The 19,787-nt window shown below is 31.8% G+C and overlaps 1 protein-coding gene across 1 annotated transcript in view; it reads right to left on the bottom strand.

Annotated features, from left to right (window-relative positions):
• The window catches only part of LOC118185364 (metalloprotease TIKI1-like), a 182,656-nt gene extending 163,658 nt beyond the window's left edge, over positions 1-18,998 (bottom strand). Inside the window, exon 1 of the mRNA XM_035355205.2 lies at positions 18,684-18,998. Coding sequence (XP_035211096.1) covers positions 18,684-18,728 — 45 coding nt within the window. The 5' untranslated portion in view covers positions 18,729-18,998. The remainder of the gene's footprint in view (positions 1-18,683) is intronic.
• Positions 18,999-19,787: the final 789 nt, after the last annotated feature.

The raw sequence follows: 19,787 nt of genomic DNA, 5'->3' as shown, positions 1-19,787 counted from the left end.
AGGTAAATAAAAAAATAGCTTATATGTTTTGTAGGTTGATAGGATGAAAGATGTGCTCCATTTGGAGTTATAAGAAGAGACCAGGATAGCTATAAATCATCAATATACCAACCGCAGAAAATGTTCAATTCTTTAGCTTTTTTTTTTCACGCACTGTTCGAAAATTTCTGTTTCAATCAGAATTCGATTTCAAATTCTAGACGCTCTCGAGTAATTTAAAAAAAAAAAAAAAAAAAAACTATTATCTATAATTCAGAGTAATTTCAGGAATGCCCTTTTTAAAAGAGTATTTTTTTTTTTTTTAAATCTTGAAACAGAACTACAAAAGTTTCCTTAACATACATATATATTTCGTCAAAGGCTAAATAATGTAATTTATATAGACAAATGCCTAATAAACCCGGTACCCTTATTTCGTCCACTTTCCTAGCGTGCCTTCGTGGTGTAGTGGTTCTGCACGCTGGGCCGGTATTCCAAGAGGTCCGTGGTTCGATTCCCGGCGTAGGCGACTACTAATTTTTCACCTCTCTGGCTTTTCTAAAAATCCTAATGTCTCTACAGTGGCGCCCGAACTAAAAGGGTTGTGGATGATGACTCTCCACACCCACGATTTGGTGATTGGATCCGCTAAAATCCCCAGTCGCCCTTTAAAAAGAGAAGTATATCACCCTCTTTCCTAGCGCGCCTTCGTAGGGTAGTAGTTCTGCACATTTGGCATTCCAGAGGCACTTTGTGGGGTAGTGGGCAGACATTCCAGAGGTTCGTGGTTCGATTCCCGGCGAAGGCGTTGTTAATTTTTCATCTCTCCGGCTTTTCCAAAATTACCTAATATCTCTACACCTTGGAAAAAGCATTTTGGAAACGGCCAAGCTCGTCGGCTGTTCTCATGCTGCTGGAGTTAGGTGAAACTGCAGTAGGCTCCAAGACGTTTGCCATCTCTTCTTCTTTCATGGAGTGTGTGCGATGTGGTTCTAATTCATCTTTTTGTTTCCCATGACAGAAGAATTAAAATTTTATTTACAGGCGTATGCACATGCAAGAATCTTTTCGAGATGCACACATTATTCATTTTGTTAAAACAAATAAATCATGGACTCCTCAATGAGTCTTGAGACAGCTTCTCTAAACTCATGATCCACCACTGCGTAATGTAAACGAAATAACGGTACAGTGTTTAGATATTTTGTATGCTTTGCCTGCAGATGCATACCAGAAGCTCACTGAATCCATGGTCGCACGTATTGAAGCTGCTGTCTGAACTAAGGTTGACCAACAATCTTTTAATAGTTGGTCATAATATTTTGGCTCTTCAGTTTACGTAGAAATTTGAGACAAAATTTTAATGTTAGATTTAGAATTCCTGATGTCATCTTTATATTAGGAAAAATTGTATCCATTTGCCTAAACACCAAACAGATCTTATCTCGTTCATTTGCACTTTGGCAGCTGAGGAAGAGAGTTCGGTAGTAAATCTATCGAAACTAGCCCTGGAAAATTTGAAAATATAACGCTGATTTTTGTTGGACTTCTAAATTAATAGCATTCGTATATTTATTCCGTTAACACGTATTACATAGATCTGTGCATTATATACATACTATATGGTTCTTGATAATACTATATACATATTGCTATATAGTTCATATGATATGTAATCTCACTTGTTACAGAACACTGTTATACGGTTAATTGATTAAAAATAATTTAATTAATTAAAAATTATAACCTAGTAATTAATTTATTTCTTAAAAATGTTTTTGTAAATCGTTAAGAGCTTACTTAAATTCAAAACTTTTAACTGCTTAGTGGTGCTTTACGGACAAGCAGAACATTGCACGAGGTGTCCGTACAAAATCGCTTCCAAAGGAATACGTAGGCGGCTATGCGTTTGAAGGACACGGTTTTCGATATCTTACCGAAATCTGACGACCTGGGGAGTGTCCTTTCGACACAGTTCTCGGGTGTTCTATAAATAATATGTCGCATCGCTGCATCTAATTTACATTTCTTTTTTTTTTTTTCCTTTCCCTCTCGTTTCTATATGGATGATCTCTGAGGAAGGAAAAGCACGCTGCGTAGTTATTATTCATTAAAACAACCACTCCCTGATGACGAATCCAGATTAAGAAATAAAATCCGTTCTTTTTGGGCTACATTGATCACGTTTGGATGGTGTGTTCCTAGATTTTAGTAAACATCCATCTTCTAAGTTAATGATTACTAAGTCAATAAATAAATTATTCATTATTCATTTATGTCGTAGGAGCATCGTAAATGATATTATGAATAAGGTGAGTAGGTTATAGAATTTATTCCAGTAAAAATAACACAAGAGAATAAAAAAATTGATTGTGCAAATAAGTTAAAACTTCATTAAACTGTTGTCTAGTTTATTGTCTAGTTAATTGTTTAGTAATTTTTATAAATTTGGCATCATGCAATTATTACAAAAACTTACCATTCGGGGGATAGCAAATAATAATATTGTACCGATATACATGGGGTAAGAAACACATTTTATTAACGAGAATATCGGTTATCTCTTGAATAATTATCTGCTGAATATGTTATAAAGTATATCAATTTAGGCCTGTGGTTTCTCTCACGCGTAACTTAAATATAAGACATTTCCTGTAAGATTTCCTCTACGAAGGCATCTCCTAGCATGAGCGTCTCTCAACTTCGATTAAACGGAACGCAAAATCTACTGACTCATCAAAATAAAGCAAACATACAGATATAGATACGATATTATATATAAATATATGAATAGTAGTAGGTAGGAACATTGCAGCAACCTTGCTAAAAAGTTATCAGGAGCTGTAGCTATATATACAGAAAGAAAAAAATCGGTAGAAGACAGTAAAAGTTAACAGAAAATTATATTCACTTTTCATGGTGCAAAATATTGGAAAAGTCTTCATGAATATGATACTATGCATCTCATGTACGCTAAAGGAATGTTAAGTCCGTCTTTTATATGCTTATATTCTTCACAGGACATAAACATGAGATAACGTGAAATTAACTTTAGTTGGAAGGGGCAAATGATTTACATCGAAAGCCAGAGTCAAAACGGCCTGTTTCGGCATCTGTGATTGGTCGAGCAAGATGATTTAATATGCGAATACTGTTGATATGGTTTTGTTTTCCTGATTACATCTGATTATAGCAAAGCAGTCGAGAGCTATCTGCTTAAGGGGAAGGATGTCTGTGTGGAGGGTTTTCTAACGTCATGCGGAAAACCACGTAAACGTCCATGCAGCCAACCCATTCGCCGAGATTTAAACCCCGGGACCGAACTACCAGTTTTCAGCGACTTTAGCGCTCGACCGCTGGTGGGCAAAAGTACAATTTGAAGAGAGAGGATTATATAATTATACATATATCCAATACATAATTATGTGTATCCTATATATCAGAGCTATATTGCAATTTAGATTGACTGAAAGAATGAAAGTAAAATAGAATAACGTAAGTTAACCAATATATAAATAAAAGATAAACATTAAAAGCAAAATAAATTAATATGGCCTCAGGCCTTTTATTACTTCGGGGGTTGCTAGTATCCTAATTAAGATTGGTATTAAGTTATCATAAAATTACATTGAAAGTTTAGTCATGAATATTTCAGATTTTTAACTCGAAATTCTTTGCGTATTTTGTACACGCAAAGTACTGGTTAAACTATTACTATTTAAAATCGGTAGTACTGATTTATAGATTTAATATTTTTTAAAGATTTTTTTGACTTATTAAAAATATAGCCGGTAGAGAAGAAATTTTTATTTTCATTGCGGTACTCTGAGTTGAGTGTTTCGGTGGTTAGCTATGTTTCTAATCATACACCCCTCTTTGCAGAAATTATGCAAATTTAGCCAACGTAAAGAAAAGCTGCAAGGCGACGCAAGTTAGCTGTTAAGCTTTGAGAAGACTCGACTGTTATGTACGCTTTGAAGAACCCGCTAACTTCTGCCAAGAAAAGATTTAATATCAGCATGAAAGACGAGTAGAAACCGACAAGCCTCTGAGTCGGTATGTGAAGCTTTGTTTAGCTGAAGGTCGATAAGATTACCCAGTACAAACATGCAACTATTGTTTTCGCTGTAAAATCTAAGAATACTAATCTTATCAAAAAACGTAAAAATTTCTAAGCACTCTCTGGATCTTGTTGACGTTAGAACATTCAAAGTCACTTCGGTGACTTTAAATGTTTCACCTTCAGTCAATTAAAATTCCTTTCGTAAATTAAAAACGTTTCTTTTAAACAAACAGCAGAAACAGTTCTATGTAGCATTATTGGTAGTTACTATTTTTTTGTGGAGGGGGGGCGTACTTTATTAGCATTTAAATTATTTTTTGCATTTGTTTAAAATAATGTCTCGAAATGGCTAAACGAAGATTTATGAGACTAGTGAATATGAAGCTACCGAAAGAAGTGAAGATAAATTTTATATACATTATTTTGACAAGTTTGATGATGTCGATTATAATATAGTAATTTATTGATAGCGGTAGTGATGTTTTAGTGCGTCGAGAAAAACGTATAAGGTTGTTAGATACATCAGGTGATAGTGAGGTTGAAGAAACATCAAGAAAGTAATCTTCCAGGTAAGGATACTGAGTGGAAATATGATACAAATAAAGATACTAGTTTCTTTAAAATAACTTTTTCATCGGGGGCAAGAAATTCTGGTCCACATAGTTCCACTAATGTGTTCATCATTTGATATCGGCAATTATGTTCAAATAAATCATATCAAATAAATCTTCAAGAAATACTGAGGACCAACATAGTAAAGAAAAACACATAATTTATCAAATAATTGAATGAAGTTTATATGTCTTTTAGATTGAACGTATGGAACCCAAGAACGTATTCTTACCCATACAACTAGTATGCTTACTTCAAGTACGACCAAAAAGCACGATCGGCTGCCATTTCTCGGTGAATGTCGCCCCGGAAATTTTATATTGTCACCACAGAAATATTTAAAACAATAATTAAATTAAATAAATCTAAAAGCTTTCAGATTTTATATTACGTCCAAAGGGTCGTTTTTTTACCGTTTTATGTGTTACCTTTATTTATTGAATATCATGTTCTTCGCACTTAAACTATAAAATTCAGTTCAACAGCAATATCCCAAAATATTTAAAAGAGCATATCTTTAGAATTTCCGGTACACAGTTTCGCGCGCTGGAGATAATTTTTTTTTTTTTTTCCGTACAGTGATGCCATTGCTCACTTTGAAATCGTTGAGTTTCTTAATCAAAAGCTCATAAATGCTTTACAAAATATGAAATAGATTATAAAACAAATTCCAAATTTTGGATTCCACATGCCCATATTCGGGTTGAGAAGTACATTATTCAAAATTGGATGGCTCTAGGTACCGTTGTTTTATCACAATGCGAAAAATATACAGACATTTATGCAAATTTTTCATGATTTAATTTCTTTAAATATAACACAGGGCTCTAAAATTTGGTGGCAATAATTTAAAAAGTGATTCGTCGTTTATAGTGAATCAACGCAAAATGCCAAAACGAAATTAATAGCCCTTCTGGACAAATATTATCTTTGGGCTAATAAAGAATATAAATCATACATTTCTCAGAATTTCTTATTTTAAGTTACAATTTTTTATTACTATATTCAACTATCAATATAACTAAGTATTAAACATTTTTAATTTATACAAATATTATGTGTTATAAATAAAATTATTATTAGCATAAAAGGGCTATTACTCTCGATCCTCACTTTTGTGGTATAACACTTTCCAAATCATAACAATACCACATATAGAAATATATATAAGTTGGCCATTTCTGTGTTATAGAATCGCTAAAAGAATCGATAATGCTATAAATTTCTGTAAATATTTTAATTCTGTCAGTCACGCTTATAATGCTTGTAACGCACATAACGCTTATAACGAATGGACGCTCATAAAACTCAAAAATACCATGCTGTCGAATGTTTGCTTTTCGTACTATCGGTTATAACGCCTATAATGCATACAGCACTTATCCTCACTTTTGCTTATTGTTTGGATATCACCTTTCAAATAACGTTTATAACGCATATAACTTACCCTCACAATTGTATAGAATTATCTTTGGTATATAAAGTTTCAAATAACACATGGACGTTTACAACGCTCCAAATTTTGTTGTCGAATGTTTACTTTTCGGATGATAAGGTATATCAGTTATAACGCTTATACGTTATATATTTGTGTGTGTAAAACAGAATCGTACCAGAGAATCTAAAAACCCTCTGGTGTGACTTTCTGAATCCTTTCAGATTTTGTTTAAAAATTTTTTTACATTATAAAATGTAATAATATTTGTATAAATATGGAAAAAAAATGAATTTATGTTTGATTGCACTTGTCCAATATGTGTTGTGGGATCTAGTCTTTTTGGTTATCTTGCAATGTAATTAGATCTACTAAGTGTTAATCCTTGCGAGTTGTGGCAAAGACTTGAAGACGAAAACAACAGGGGAAGTGTGTAAAAGGCCCTTTTATTGATCACAATATTTTACAGACGGCACGAACTTACGTGCTTACAGACACCGACCACTTTCGGTGAGAAACTACGTAACGTAATTTCAAGACAACATAATATTAAATTTAAAGATAAGAGTAGTGCAGTGCACTTTAATCTAATAGGTTGACTGAGAATTAACGCCGGTAGGATAAAAATTTGGCGGCAGGAATGCGAAGCCGATATTTAAGGTTAACAGCTGGTAGAAATAACAACGTACGTTTACAGTAGCGAAACCACGCTGTGACTAAACTTTTCGCTACATTAATTTAAATACACTCATTCACCCTAGGTAGTTTACATCTTGGCGAGGAAACGTGACGGGAATAAGAGCAGACAGAAAAGGCTAACAAATTAAAATAACTATTAGTAAAAATCAATGAAATCCTACTTTATGAAAAATCATAATACTAATGTTAAAGACCTCGAGTAATAAATAAAATAAATAAATTAGTTAAAAGATGAATAAAATTTAACGTTACGGTCAACTAGCTAACAAGTCGTCATCTCGAGCTAACAAGCTAACAAGTCGTCATAATCTCGAGTTGTTGCTTCGACCGAGCAAAAATGGTCTCGAAGTGCAAAGGATTAAGGTTAAGGCCTACGTTAAAAAAACGATTTCGGCGAAAAAATTCGATTTTTTTTATTGCCCACTTTGAAAGGTGAATTTTGTAGGATTCCGAAAATGGTTCATTTTTACGTTTGTGATAATTAGAAGAGAAGGTATAGCCAATTAACTGCAGTGGAAGTGAAAGCAGAAAGACCGGAAGTGCCATTTAAAAGGCTCAACTTAAAGTTAAACAATGTTGTTATCCGTGTTTTTGTTTAACTGTTTGTGTGTAAAATTGTGCTAAAACATTTCATTTTAATTCTGGGTACTTTTTTTTGTTTCTGGCAATAATTATTTGCCTTAATTCTTTGAACTGGGACTGGCAACATTGCGGTTTTTTTAACTGGGTTTGGCAACATTGCGATTAGGTATAAAGACTATGTTGCTGTGTGCATATATAGCCGTTTTAATTTTTAATTCAGGGTATCTTGGATTACTTCCTGTGTTTGAACATTTAGGCATATCAATTGAACAAGAAATGATTAAAAATTACTTTGGAATTGATAACGAAAGAATAAAGAACTAGAAAATTAAGATATGGAGGGTGCGATGTACAAATGTGGAGAATTTTAAGTGTGTAAATACAACAGAACAGTTTTTCTGTTAATGTGAAATCTTTAAATGCGTTTTCTGAAAAACTAATTTTTCTAGTGTTTTTACATACAAGAAATGTAATTACGCAAAATGTTCTAAAGATATCTCTATTAAATTTCACTAAAATGTTTTCTATATTATTTATTAGGTTTTAAGCTAAAATCTAAGTAATATTTATTAATTTGATTGTTTTATAAGTATTTCTATATAAAACGATAAGAAATATTTTACAAAAAACTGTGTTTTTTCATGTAATTACACATATTTTAGTAATTTTTAGAAATATCATATACATTTTAGTTCATAACACAGATAAGTGTTGTAGTAGTATACAGTATAAAAAAAATTGAAATATATGCTGTGAGAAAAAATATACGGCATTTAACGTAAGTGTTAAATTCTCCTAAAAATTTGCATAAAATTGCATATATTTCAAAAATTTATAAAAATATTCCTGAAAATTTACCTATTTTCATGATTTGATATCATATTTTGACTAAATAAATATATATTTCATCAGAATTCCATGTTTTTTAAAAAAAGTGCTCCGAACGTAGGCAGATACCTTAAGCTAGAGTCGAAAGAGGAATCTAAATTTGTTAATAATCCGCAGGAGCCAACAGCTTTTTAAAGCGTAATTTACCTCAGGGTTTCCTAGCCTTAAAGATGGCTTGATATTGGATTTCTTGACTTGATTGCAGTCTATTGAATGAGTCAGCATAATTACACAAGCCATACAAATGAATAGTATCTAATCAACAAACTAGAAGAATGTCGTAGCATACGAAAGGAAAAAAAAAAAAGATTCCTTTATTTTAAATGAAAGATGAAAACTGAAAATTCCTTTGTAACATCGTTCAGTTTTGTTGCAACCATATTACTGACAGCCTCTTCCCGCCCCATAGAAACAAAGCGCGCTTTTCTACAGTTTTCCTCCTCCTCAGATCTTTTCCTATGTAAGTATTCATGGAAATTCTAAATTCTCATTCAAAGATCTTTAACTGGTAAGAGGATTAAAGTATCATACTACATGAAAAAAAAATGAATAATTGATCAAGGCTTCTCTCGAATTTTCTGCAGCGTAATAAATGGAAATCTCTATTTTCCTTTTCCGTCTTACGGCTTTCGTGTCGTTTCATTATGGATGCCCTTTTTAATCCCTTCGTAAGAGAGAAGCCCTAAAAGTCGGAAACCTGAAGGCTACTTGAAGGCGGTCGATTTGAGACAAAACCTGTAAGAAAACGGATTTACTCCCTCCTGGCCTGTTTTTTCTTTTTTCTACTACGTGGGAGAATGGAAAATTGATGCTAAATTTAGCTTGACAAAAATACGATAAAACCCGGATGAAAAAAAATATTTTGCATACTGAATTAAGTAAGAAAACGTAGGTGGAAAATAAGCGCAATAATAAGGTGTATTGAGCAGAGGTTTGATAATTAAAGTACATAAAATAAAAGCAAGCAATTTAATTTATTTAAATTGATGAGTATGGCTATTTTTAGGCAGCTGTGCTTTCTGTCGTAGGTGGAGGGAGATTAGCTAAAAGTATATATGGATAATGGAATGACAGAAGATGAGTAATGAACAAATTGTAAGAATCTGGAACTAATCAAGTAAAAAATAAATTCAAAGAGGTATCATTGTTTTCAATTGGCGATACGTCCTTTCCATTGCAATTAAAGATAAAAAAAATACAACAACCGGCAATCGGAGATGCATAAGATCTTTATCTTCGGTGCTATAAATTTGCCTTGTTCAGCTATGTAACACATTGAATTCTTGAAGAATTGCTTTATCTCTCTTTCTTAATAAAATTTTGCAAAATGAGTTAATTTATACTATAAATGTTATAAATAAAATAAGCTTTTATAATATCCTATAGCCAACCGCTGAACAGTTGTAGTTCAAACCGGTTCCACTTCCTAACGCATGAGCTGGCTTCAGGGAGTTTTCGACAGTTTTCTTATGTGAAACGTGAATACAAGCCAGTTTCTCTTAAAACATTCTCTCTGAAAGCATCCCATTCTGAAACCTTATGTTCTTTGCTGCGATTTCAATAATATATTATAATATAGGCACTACACAATTTTTATTTCTTCTATACACTAATATCTGAAAACGAAAATAAAATACATAATGAAATTTTGTAACAATATACAGGTTGCGATCCTCCACATAGCTTTAATATTTTAATTCTATTCAGAGGGTAATGCAAGTTTTAAAATTTGATATTTTTCTGCTTATACCATTTTTCTCTTAAAAACTCAAGCAAGCTTTTAAAATCGACATTCTCTGGAGATGAGTTTTACTCAACAGCAAAGAGTTATAACAGTATAATATCATGAGCTGGTAACTTGTACACATTATTTTTACTTAAAAAGAAAAGGAAATGTTATCCCTTTCTGTGTTTTACAGATGGCTACTCGCAAATTTTTAGACTATTTTCACTGTATTTACAGAAATAATTTACCTAAACATTTTGTGTTTTAAATTTTCCATTTGATAACGCTTATTCTTCACTATCTTCCTATCTTTCGATAATTTCAAAGACAATAAAGCCTTTTTTAGCATCGAAAGAGGGATTTTATCCCACTCTTCTTGAGCATCTTTCCGAAGTTCAAGAAGGGTTGTAGATCGACATTTGGACAATCCCCTTTTTAAAAATTGAAAAGGACAAACATTCGTGGACGATTTAGTAGGGATATGAGTGAAGGATTATGGCCTTGATACACATTTCTTATTCCACTTTTTCCAGGAAATTAACACTGGATTTTGACGTGCGGCTGCTTGTTTTGTTTGATGCAGTTCTACTGATTGATGGTACTGTAGGTAAAGAGAAGGTATTCCATATTTGAGAATTGGATATAAAATATGTATAGCATGTGGAGTTGACCTTAACAGTTTTCTGCACTCTCTTTAATTTTTATTTATCGTTATATCAAAAACCAGCAACAATTATAAATCCCTTTGAAAAACTTTCTTTACATCAGAATTAGATTCTTTGAAACATATTCTGAGGCTTTTTTTTCCCTTCTCTTTGATGATAATAAATGGATCTCTTTTATTGCAGTCATTTAAGTATACCCAAAATTCATCTATTGTGACAACATTTTTTCATTTTTATCTAAAGAATTATTTCTCATATCGAATTCTGCAGCGAGTTCTGCTTTCGACGATATGCGAAGGTATAACATGGAATTTAATGATTTAAAAATTTTTGCATTGTTTATGTAAAACGATTAGGTGGAGTACATATTTGATTCATTAAAAATTATTATTGATAAAATTAATACATGCTTAGTTGTAATAAGTAGACATTAGACAATTTTTTATTAATTACATTAGTAACATAAATGTTCACGATAATTTAAAATTAAATACTTTTCTGATATTATACGCAATATTTATGAATATTTTAAAACTGATTTACAGGTGGGGTCAGAATATAAAGAATAATTAAATAAAACTTCATCTCGATTGGGCAAAAAATAGTAGGAATTATTAAGAAATCACAAAGAAATTCATGTATTTAAATTCTTTCAGAGCAATAATTTCAGTTGTATGGAAACAGTTGATCAACACATTTTGAAACGAAACTGGGAAACGTCCAGCTGAAGTATTTTAATGAGACATATCTCAACATATTTTTCTGGCACCACATATCTTTCACAGAATATAAACATCCGTCTAGGATACAACAAGTTTTCTTCCATTTCTAGTACCGACAAAAGCAGAAACAAGAAGAGCAATAACAGAAGTTCTTTTGTTAAAGATAAAGAACGAAAAGACAGATTTAATATTCCGGATGTTTTAAAAACATAAAAATGGTGACTACAGACGCTTCAATGAAAGCCGAAAGTTCAACAAATACTTCGCAATCTTTTTTTAGATTTCTCAGCTGTTAAAAACGTTTACAATCAGAATATTTGCAAGTTGTATATTTGATAATCTATTCATAACACTTGGCGGATTGTGTAATATTCTATCCATGCCATGAAAACTCTTCTGACTTTGGTTTAACCTCTTAGTTTTGGGGTTCTTAAAGAGTAACAATGAGACGTCTCTAATGTAACTAAACCGCAGAATCAAAATCTGTTTCAGTTTTTACTGAAGTTATTAGTCAAAACCCTTTCTTTCTCTCTGTATTACAGCAATGAATAAACAAATGTTACGTTGAAAATAAAAATCAATTGTTCAAATAAAGAAAATATCTTCATTATAAGTGACAAAACAAAAACAGTGAAATTTACTTATTATTACCCGTTGCACTAATGCGGAACTTTGAATGCGGTTTTAATCATATATTTTGCATTTCCATAATTTAGGCAACCCACTTCCTTTACATTTGTCTACATTGAAAGTAATTTACAGAAAATTTATTTGTAAAAATCCAATGTCGAGCTGGCATACAAATAACATATGGCACCTTCTTTAATTCCTAATCGGTGCTGTTGTCATTCGAGGCGGTTGAGCGTTCAGTTAAACTAAAACAAAAACATTCCGGAACATGTATTTTATTGGATCCATGCCAGGAGTAGATACAGTTATATTACCCGCGACATTTGCGAATAGACGAGTTTTATAAGATAAAATAAGTGTGTAATAGTATACAAGTTACTAATAGCGTAGTTTCATGATTTCTGTAACAAGAAATTTTTTCACCTGAAAAAAGCATACTTTATTTTTAACATTATATTCTATTCGGTTCTAATATTTACTTCATTTTTTTACTTTATTTTTTAATGAAATGGAAACGAGGTTGCATTGAAAATTTCAATATATTCGGTATTTAAAAAAAAAATCACGTGATCAAAAATATATCTTGTATGGTTCGTGATAAATTAATGGCTTCAGTTTAAAAAATGAATGAAATGAGGATTATGACGATTTTGGTCACACGATAAGTATACAAATTAAATAATACTTCTAATAAGTATAAAAATTAAATTTTACAATATTATAGTTTTAGTCATACGACATCTTTCAATTGCTGGACGAATCCTCAATTTTCTCAAATTCGAGTCCGAATCCTGAAAAAATTTGGAATTCCTTATACAATAATAATAACTTGAATTTAATATTAAAATTTTTGTTCTTATATTAAAACTTCAAATCTTAATATTTACGTTTAGAGAGAAAAAAATTAAAAACACAGTTTTAAAAATATGCTAGTATTTACTGAGCTGCAAATGAAAATTTATTAAGTACGTAATTAATACTTTTTAATACTGAGATAATTTTCTTATTATAATTTGACAAACAATGTAGGTCTTTATACTTTTCCAGAATATTTTAAAATCAAAGCAAGCGTATAGAAAAGATTATTTTAACAATTAGGATAGATAAACATTAAAGATGAAATGCTAAATTGTCTCCAGAAGATTTAGAATGCGGCACACGATGTCGCTGTAAAATGACTGGCGATCGAGGTCCACTGAAATTATAATTTTTGCGTTCTTTTTATAATAGGCATTCATTTGGACATCTGAAAAATAAAACTAATTTCTCCAAAATTTAGAGTAAAAATGTTCATTTAATTTAATTTTTTTGCAGGTGTTAAGATTTGAAAATTTTGAATGATGAAAACAAAGCTAGTATTCGAATTTTCGAATCCCAAATTTTTCCCAGATTCGTAGAATTCGAGCGCTCCGTTTCTAATTTTAATAAAAATATAATAAATTAAAATTTTACTTAAAAGGTAAAAAAATAATATTAATTGGAAAAAGAGATTTTTCATGTCAATAATCAACAAACAAACAAAAACTACCTTTGGATGAATGAAATTATCTGAGATTTCATGAATTAAAATTTTGGTGGTGGTACACAGATACTACTAAAGACTGCTATGCATGTTAAGTTTTCTCGAATGTCGTATTCTAAAAGACAACTTTCTATATCGAAAAATCATTAACACAAAAGCGTGAGTTTCACTTGCAAAAATGTTAAAATTTGAAAAATGAGATTGTATGCAATCTCTTTCTTTATTTCACCCTTATTCTTTTATATGGGTGGAAGTCATTTCTATTACATAGTTTCAACATTTGTTTTTTCAGTGTCAATTTTGCATATGGAAGAAATGTTTTCTTTATAAAAGATCTTTATCAGAATAGCAACATCTTATTAGTTGAAAGTTTCTTCGTAGTAGGACTGCATAAGAACTTAAATTTTGTATCCTTTTTTTTTAACTATAAGACATCACACAACCCACACTACCGTCGTCTGAAAGTGCATCTTATTTGATTTAATTTTGAAACTGGAACGACGCGTATCGCACAAACTGATTTAATTGTGCATCCTTTTTGAACACAATGTATTTTCGCTCCGTGATTTAATAAGTACATTAATGACATTTAGATGTAACTTCAGTGAACCTGGGAATTATCAGTGCTCTCTGAAACTTTACTTTTTTCCTAATAATTTCGTGTGACAATTGTTATACCAGCTTTAGCGAAGCTCATGGTGTAAATTTTGCTACATTTGAAATCATATGATATAGAGAACATATGAATCTTAAAGAATTTTTTTAATCGTGCTAACTTTAACGAAGCTTTTGACACAAGATACTGTTCGAAGATCAAAGGTAGGCAAATATTGTCCATTAATTTTGCCTCAAATGTAAATTCTGCATAAACTCATAAATAACTGTTATTTTTTGTTTATATAAAACATAAATTATACTCAAACTTATTACTAATTCTTGTGTTTTGATAATAACCAAGTCACAGTCTTACATAACCGAGCTTTCCTAGGTTCATAAACTCCCTGCGTTCTGTTGCAAATATTATTCAGAATGAAATATATTGGATAGAACAAACAACTATGGATTCTCTTAGGTAATCCGAGTTTAATAACTTCTGCAGAGAGACTAAACAAATATCAGACTCTCTCTGAACTTTATTAAATGTCAGCTTCCTAAGCGAATTCATAGCGAAGTTGAGAAATCAGAGACGGCGGAATACTACTGTTTCATATGAATTTTCGTATTTAATTCATTACTAAAATAATAATCTAAACATTATCTGAGTCAGCACTTCCTCTTACTTAGTCGTGTAATTAACTATATTGCAGAGTTTGTTTTGTTTGTTATTTCAGTTTGAATTTACAAGCCGGTACTTAATTTCGGCTTCAAACTGAAATGTTTAATAATTAACAGTTCTGAGAAATCCGCTTACAAGATGCAATAAGCAAAGTGTTCAAGAAGCAGAATTTCCAACCTACTGAAATAGAAAAGTGTGTGATACAAAATATAAAATATGCAATAAAATTACTAACAGATTTATTCAACTTAATTGCAACCATTTGAAAACAGACCTTTAAATTAAGCACATCCCCTCTTCAAGGATAGGTTTTGCACCATTTTGCATCACTCTGCAGCATATTACGCCACTCTTTTCCTACAGTTTCTGAGCACTGCGAAATATTTTCCCCAATCGCTGCTCAGGATTAAAACAATGACTTTTCGAGCTAAATAAATACGACTGCAGTTAGTACGCATCACGTTTTTGCCTGCTTGCTCTGCCTGGAAAAGTCACATCACTTCGCTAAGCGTCTTTTTCTAGCATATAAAATGTAAACTGCGTATATAGAAATTGTGGGGTGCGTTTAGCATCTCTAATGCTGCATTAATTTAAGGAAAAATGTATCCCTGAACAATTTTTCCTGTTCAGAATAAAAATAATGTTTTAGCTACCACGCCAGCTGTGATTTTTCCTTCAATCATATTTAAGCAGCAGTTTTCTGGATAATAACTAAAAAGTGGATTGGTTTCATCTTCTAATCAGCTCTCTGCAAATTCTATCAACGTACCACGACTGCGAGCCTCTAAAATATCACACACACACCTATATAAATGTATACGTAAAATATAAAATATGAAGGAAATTACTGAACTTAATTGTAACCAACTGGAAACAGATCTTTAATTTCATAGACTTTAATTAAACACATCCCCGCTTCAAGGATACTCTTTGCATCCTTTTGCGTCACTCCGCAGCATGTTACTTCATTCTTTCTATGCAATTTCTCTGCACTGCAAAATATTTAGCCTAACAGCGGCTCAAGATTAAAACAAAGACTTTGCGGCTTATAAATACGACCGCAATTAGTAAGCATCACCTTTTGAATAAACCACGTCTCTTGCTTCGCCTTCATTCTCCTTTGTTTAACAAAAATGTGAGTGCGTATTTAAAAATTTTGGGGAGCGGGCTGTCCTCATTCCGTTATGCTACTTAATACGATGTTTGAATATAATATTGCGATTATCTAAGGAATTTATGGTTCTTTTAAGAGTTCAAGACATCTACTATACTATCTGCATGCGTGTCACATCTATTACCGATTTGACTATGATAAATATGCCCACTGGTTTCGGCTAAACTCTTTCCTGCTATGCTCATAATTATGAACATTAATAAATGGAAAGACTACCTCAAATGCACCATTTTTCATAACTACATTAAATATAAAAATCAACTTTTTAAGCAAGTCAGAGGTATCCCAATGGGTGCACATTCTAGTACTTCCGTCTGTAATATATTTTTTATTCATCAAAGAATTTACCTTACAAAAAATTTTACAAGATTTAAATTACTATGCGCACACACATACAGATATATAGATGATCTTATTATATTTAATAATTTTAATAAGATTGAAAACTCAGAAATTTATCCGAAATGCCTCACTCTTAATAAAACTAATCATTCATAAAATATCATCGACTATCTTGATCTTCAAATAATTAACTACCAAATATTCTACTGGTTGACAAAACGCGATAGATATATATATCCATCGAAGAACTATTTGATTTGGTTTAGAATAAGCCTTAATTTAAATAACCATTTCTAATAATGGTAATTTAAATTAACTAATATCAAAATAATCAAAACTTTCTGAACCTTTTCTATGCAAAATTACGTCTGATTTCCCATAATTAAAAAACCAAAGTACAATCTAAATATATGTACCACTCAAGTCTTAAGTAAAAATTTTCACAATCTTTCTTTTGTTACGAAAGAGAAAATGAAATGAAACTGCGGTGATAACAGATGAATTATTGGCATCCGTTTGACAAACTGAGAGAAAAAGGATATATCAGTCTTTAATGCAACATTCAAAGTAACGGTATATCGCTTATTAGTGCAACAAGAGTAAACCAATATTTGTATTCTAAGCTTACTTGAATTATACATTCGCATAAAGATAACAAAAAAAAAAAAAAAAAAATGCTTCAAACGCTTCAAAACTATGTATTAAAGCTCAGGCCTTAGTATTACAGAAATAAAATCCACAAAAGGGGGGCACCAGAAATTAGTGCACTGGTACACGTAGGCAGATATTAAATTTTGGCTCAATACACCTGTAACAGAAATAGAGAAAAACTTATTAATTTATTTTTCAATGTGAACTCCTTGCATCTCAATATTTTTTCACATCCTTTAATAAATAACCCCGATGTAAAGTTCTGTCCTTGAAATTTTCAATAATAATAATAATAATAATAATAATAATAATAATAATAATAATGTTTATGTCAACATTGTCATTAAATATCTTTACAGGAAGATCAGATTCCAGTTTGGAAAATAAATAGATATAGATAAAATAGATATCTGTGCTCTAAGGGGTGACCTAGCAGGGCCGTTCCTAGCGGGGGTCAGTGCGTAAAAGTACGCGGGCGGCCAAAATCAGGGGCAGCCGGACTCTCGCGACTCCACGTCTAAATATTTTAAATTCATGGTAAGAACTTGTCATATGTATGTACTTTTTATACAATTTGTCATATGTAAGTTCTTAGTGAGTATGAAATAAAAATTTTATTAATCATTGAGCACTTTTTTTTTTAATTTGGGGGGCGGGAATTTTAGGAAAGTAAGCGGGCAGCCAATGGCCAAGAGCTGCCCTGTGGCTTAGCTCCTTAAGCCCATACTGCTGCTCCTAAATTGCTGAAATAAGTCACGCTATTTACCTGGCAGAAATTTTGTTATTATAGATAGATCTAATTCTGGTGTCACCTTCTTGACTTTTAATGTCTTCGATTTAATATATCCTCCTAAACATGATTTATCTTCTGCATATCCTTCGCCCATATTTTACCCATTCTTCCAAGTTAGAACAGGGAGAAGACGAATCAGCATTCACATGATCCAAACTTTGTTTTACTTCTTTGCGATTAAGCCCTTTTTTAGCCAAAAAATTAATCACAGAACGGTATTCAGTTTTAAAGATTTCAGAACAAACTAGCACATTATTTCATTTTGTAAACAGTCAAAAAGGAATGCATATAATTTCTCCAATGAAACTCTGAAATTTATCCATATAGAATTGCCACTACGTATATATAAAAAGAATAAATTGCAAATAATTTTTATATGCGAGGCCAGAAATTCTTGGATCTAAACCTATGTATTACTCATATTTTTACTGCTACTATTATGTAAATTTTTTCGCTAGCTCGACAACTGGCTTTTCTTAATGTCATATGAAGAGCTTCAGTGCTATCTCATTTATTATTAATGTCGGCTGCATTGACAGCTCATTTGTTTCAATCAAAACATTCTGGATGATAAAAGATGTCAAAATGTCGATCATTGACAGAAGTTGGAAGAACTTCGTGCCCAAAAAGTGGAATGACGCAACTTTTCATTAGATAAAATGAATCACTAAGAATGCCGTAATTGTTTATAAATGTCCGTATGTCCTCAAATGCCTTTAAGATAACGGAAAGAAACGAAATCATATTTCGAACGATGATAATGCCAGTACCGAAATATATGAAATTAAACTTAAGAATTATTATCTGTTTTTCATGATCGTGGAACTGAAATATAGCATATATAACAGAAATTTTACTATAAATTATTCCTAATCATTGAAATTAAATATAGAATTTACATGAACATGAAACCTTTCCACTTACCAGGAGTAGCAATAAAACTGTATAACGTAGTAGCAGACGATCCATTTTCAGGAACACGTGGGGGGAAACTGTCCCCCCGTGCACAACTTCCGTACTAACATATCGCCGCTTTGTCGAACACAAGAAAAGATCCACCTCTTAAATTTCGGAAAACAAGATATAGCGATAGTACATGTGTTCTGATCAAGTCAGCAGAAAAGAAAAGTACCGTCGGCAAGGCGAAAAGCAACACGTGGAAAAACGCAACTGAAACAGATAGATGTAAACAAAACATACGTTTGCGGGCACCGGAGCAACTACAACTGCTTCGTTCGATGTGCTAACTCGGTGTGAGGGGCCGTGGTTTCGTCCAAACTTTACGTACTGTTAAGAACGACAGCTATTGGCTGGTTATGGGGGTCGGTTTTTGGCGCTCATTCTGCAAAACGGAAAAGAGAAATCTTACAAATTTTCTGCTTCATGCGACGGAGTTCGGTACAGTTTTGGTTTCGATATTAAGTTTTAAACGCTTGTACATTAGAAGTTCGATTACCAGCATCGCTTTTTCTTTTTGAGGATAAATATATTTAAGTTTGCTGATAATTATGTCTGTTTAGGTTTTTTTCCCTGCAAGTTTAAACAGTATATATATATATATATATATATTCCTTCAGTACTGAACACAACTTTTAAGAAACTTGTATTACACGAATTTCATTGAACGGGTACAGCATCCAAGTAAACTAATAATGTTCAATATATACTATGCATACTATATGCATCGATAAACAATAATGTAATTATATACAAAAAAGAAATTACGTACTGTATGCAAATTTATTGCATTTTGTTCATATCGTCAGTCAATGCTTAACCACAACAAATGTTCTTTTTCTAAGTATAGATTATATAAAGTAAAATTTCAAATCAAATGATTAAAAGAATTTACCTCTAAAATTGGACTTTCCTGGAAAACAAAAATCGCTTATTGAATTTAGCGTTTCATTGGGCCACTTGTCACTGGGCGTTACTTTGTACGGGGCCTAATTACTTTAACCACTTCAGCATCACATGAAACTCAAATATTTGCTTCTTTTTTTTCTTACCACCTAAAATGAACAAAGA

This window comes from Stegodyphus dumicola, chromosome 7, assembly GCF_044657685.1.
Source record: "Stegodyphus dumicola isolate Sdum_Otavi_A_Nest chromosome 7, ASM4465768v1".
Taxonomy (NCBI): domain Eukaryota; kingdom Metazoa; phylum Arthropoda; class Arachnida; order Araneae; family Eresidae; genus Stegodyphus; species Stegodyphus dumicola.
Note: the sequence above shows the minus strand (reverse complement) of the source record. Positions and strands in the feature narration are given on the sequence as shown.